The sequence below is a fragment of the Carlito syrichta genome, unplaced genomic scaffold (genome assembly GCF_000164805.1).
Source record: "Carlito syrichta isolate Samal-C Ts95f unplaced genomic scaffold, Tarsius_syrichta-2.0.1 Scaffold303640, whole genome shotgun sequence".
In the NCBI taxonomy this organism is placed as follows: Eukaryota; Metazoa; Chordata; class Mammalia; order Primates; family Tarsiidae; genus Carlito; species Carlito syrichta.
Genome location: NW_007247736.1, coordinates 151,731 through 155,212, shown reverse-complemented (window position 1 = coordinate 155,212; position 3,482 = coordinate 151,731). Strand labels below are relative to the sequence as shown.

The 3,482-nt window shown below is 57.8% G+C and overlaps 1 protein-coding gene across 3 annotated transcripts in view; it reads left to right on the top strand.

The window, feature by feature from the left end:
- The window catches only part of CUNH11orf49 (chromosome unknown C11orf49 homolog), a 227,722-nt gene that overhangs the window by 222,380 nt on the left and 1,860 nt on the right, over positions 1 to 3,482 (top strand). For all 3 annotated transcript variants that reach the window (XM_008058838.2, XM_021712760.1, XM_021712761.1), the window contains 2 exons: positions 993 to 1,188; positions 1,766 to 1,875. In XM_008058838.2, the coding sequence (XP_008057029.1) occupies positions 993 to 1,188; positions 1,766 to 1,875 (306 nt within the window). The remainder of the gene's footprint in view (positions 1 to 992; positions 1,189 to 1,765; positions 1,876 to 3,482) is intronic.

The following is a 3,482-nucleotide window of genomic DNA, read 5'->3' as shown; positions in this document are numbered from 1 at the left end:
GTCTTGAACCCGCGGGCTCAGGCAATCCACTCACCTCAGCCTCCCAAAGGCGCGCGATTACAGGCTGAGCCACTGAGCCCGGCTACACCCTCAGCTTTAATAAGCACACACCAGTCCCATCTCACACTCCACACTGCTCCCCAGTTCACTCCAGCTGTTCCCTCAAGTCCCTCCGGAGACAGGTGAATAAACATGGACAAATAAATTCGTATGCACGCCAGCTCACTCACAGCGGCATCAGATGGAATGCTGGCTTTAGAAAGTTTTGTGTCCATAAACAAACTTGTTTAAAATGGTTCTTCCAGTAAACAGAAGGCTGTCCTTGGAGTCTGGAGATGGCCTTCCTTCCAACTTGTGGCCCCAGCCAGCCCTGGCCTCACTTACGCCCATTCAGCTTACCTGATGGCAGCCCAAGGCCTGCTCAGGCAGGAGAGAGGGCCTGGGGTCTAGCCACTTGGGCTCAGCAGCACCAGGCATCGATTTCCTGTTTCTCTGAAGCCCTTGGGCCCTACGGAAGGAGCAGCCCTGTCTGGGAGAACATTCCCCCAGCTGCCTGCCTGGCCCTCTTCCCTGAGAGCTCCCAGAGGGACAGGACAGCCCCCCTGGGCCAACAGCGTCACTACACTGCCACGGTGCGTGCTGGTCAGGGCTGAGACCAGCTGTCAGTCTCTGACCGCTCACGATGGCTCCACCACAAAAATGTCCAAACAACCTCAGATGATTGGTTAATGTGCAACCTGCAGGCTTTCCTGTTCCCCGCGGCAGTGGATGACCTCACCTAGTTGAGAAACAACTGCCCAAAGGGTGGGACACTTGAGGGTCATCTCTCTTGAATGTGGTGGTCAGGAAGCTCGAGGGCTTCTGCTGTCAGGGCACCACACCCTGCGCCCTGAGGCTGGTGTGGACCTGAGCTAACAGAGAAGGGAGGACACAGTGAAGGGACAAATTGTGTCCTCCCTGCCTGCATTGCCCCCACTCCCCCACGGTCCCAGAATTCCTGGAGAGTGTGGCTGCCATCTACCAGGATCTGCTGTCAGGCAAGAACCCCAATACGGTGATCGTGCCGACGTCATCCAGTGGGCAGCACCGCCAGCGACCTGCCTTGGGCGAGGCGAGCACGCTGGAGGGAGTGGAGGCATCACTGTTCTGCCAGTGCCTGGAAAGCCTGTGTGACCGGCACAAGTTCAGGTGAGGGACGGTGCGCAGACCACCTCAGCCCTGGGGACCGTGGGCTACTGGCTTTGGAGATGACCCGCAGCATGCTCCGACTGGCCTCGCACTTCGCAGCCCCTCGAGGCACACATGAGCACGGTGCTGTCTGCCCCCAAGCTAGGCTGCGGCCTGAAAGGCTTCCCAACTGGTTCACTTAGAAAGGACAGCTTTCCTTTCACTTGGGCAAGAGCGGCTGGAGATGACCAGCTTATGGGTGACAGATTGGCCTTAACGTTTTGGAGATAAGGAAAAGGTATTCACAAGACTTTCCTTCACAAAAGAGGGTAAAGCTGTCTTGTGTGGCACCAAGTACCCTTCATGACAGAGAACCCAGCTTTGGTCTCCTCCAAGAAGAGGTGTCACCTTCTCTACCCCTCCCTCCTACGCCCCCGGGCAAAAGCAACAGTGAGTGGACCTTGCTTCTCTAGGGCTGCAGGGCTCCAAGGGCCAGGCTCAATCCTGGCTCTGAGTGACCCCTAAACCTGGGGGTGGGGTGAAAAGACGGCCCTCGGGCTTGCTGGTCTCTGAACCCGGCATCGGTTTGTCTTTCTAGCTGCCCACCCCTGGCACTGGTCAAAGAGGTCCTCAGCAGCGTTCAGAGACTGACCTTCTACGGATTTCTTGTGGCTCTCTCAAAGCACCATGGGATCAACCAAGCCCTCGGTAAGCCAGCGCTAGCCGCAGCCAGCCTTTCCCACCCCCAGCACAGGTAGCAGCTGGCCTCTGTTGGCAGACACGGCGCCGTGGGGGAGGAGTGTCACCCTCTTTGCCTTGACTTCCCAGAGCCAGACACCGAGTCCCAGAGAGCCAGACCTGCAAGCCCAAGGCTGCCCTCTTCCACATTCCCATAGAGGGACAGCCTTCCCCGCCCGAAGCTCTGCCCCGACATGAAGCAGCCTCTCTGGCAGAGGTGTGCCCAGCCCCTCCCCAGAGACTCTCAGTTCTGCTCTGGGGAGCAGCCTGCAGGTTGGGCAGACACAGGGCTATTTACTCAGTGGCTCTGGAGATTATATATCAAAGAGACCTGATTCCATTTATAAACAAGGCAAAGGTGTGTCTGGGAGGTTTTTTCCCCAAGTTGAAAAAAAAATAATCTGATTAATCTGAGAGGGAGCAAAGAAACACGGGAAGCCTGGGCTGGCCCAGCTCTCCCCACCTGCCCTTCCCGCCCACACCCACTGCTTTCCTTGGGGAGGACCAGCAAGCCACCCCGCCATTGGAGGGGAAGGGGCTCCGGCTTGGGTCTCCCCTCCAGAGCTCCTCCCAGCGGGCCTGGGATCCCAGGTGCCAGGGCTCAGAGTAGAGAGCCCGCATCCTCCTTCCTTCTGCAGGATGGGGAAGTGCGGTCAAGGAAAGGAGAGTTAGCATTCAGTAACCGCCAACCCCGGCAGGCTGAGAGCCCCAGCCGCTTTCCATGTATGAGCTCACACAACCCACAGGCAGCCGGAGGATACAGTGGATACGCGGGGGCGCAAACCCCAGCAGGACGGCTGAGGGCCATGCAGGCATGTATGCCATCTGGCAGCCTGGTTATTCTGAGTCGGTGCTTGGGGCATGCACAGGTCGGGGACCCTTCACCCAACTGATGTTGGGGAGGGGGGCCGCTTAGCTGTGCTTTGCTCTGAGTAACTGGCCGCCCACCCTTCCTGTCCACCAGTTACAGCTGCCAGGAAGGAAAGGAGACACTAGGTGGCAAGTGGGCAGGACTGGATTCACCCATGTCCTCACCTTTTCTCAGGGCCTTTTTTTTTTTTTTTTGAGTTGGAGTCTCACTCTGTCACCCAGACTGGAGTGCAGTGGCCACTCCCGGCCATCGCAGCCTAGACTTGCTGGGCTCCGGCGATCCTTCCACCTCAGCCTTCCAAGTAGCTGGAACTATAGGCGCATGCTACCATGCCCGGCTAGTTTTTTATTTATTTTAGAGACGAGGTCTCGCCAAATTGCCCAGACAGGTCTCGAACCCGCGGGCTCAGTCCATCCACTCGCCTCGGCCTCCCAAAGTCCTGGAATTATAGGCTGAGCCACCAAGCCCGGCCTCTTAGGGCCTTTCAAAAGGACACTCAGCTGGGCTCGGTGGCTCAGCCTGTAATTCTGCGCCTTTGGGAGGCTTTGTGAGTGGATGGCCTGAGCCCGTGGGTTCAAGACCCGCCTGGGCAAATTGGCGAGACCTCATCTCTACAGTAAATCAAAATTAGCCGGGTGTGGTAGTACACACCTGTAGTCCCAGCTACTTGGAAGGCTGAGGCGGAAGGATCACTGGAGCCCAGCAG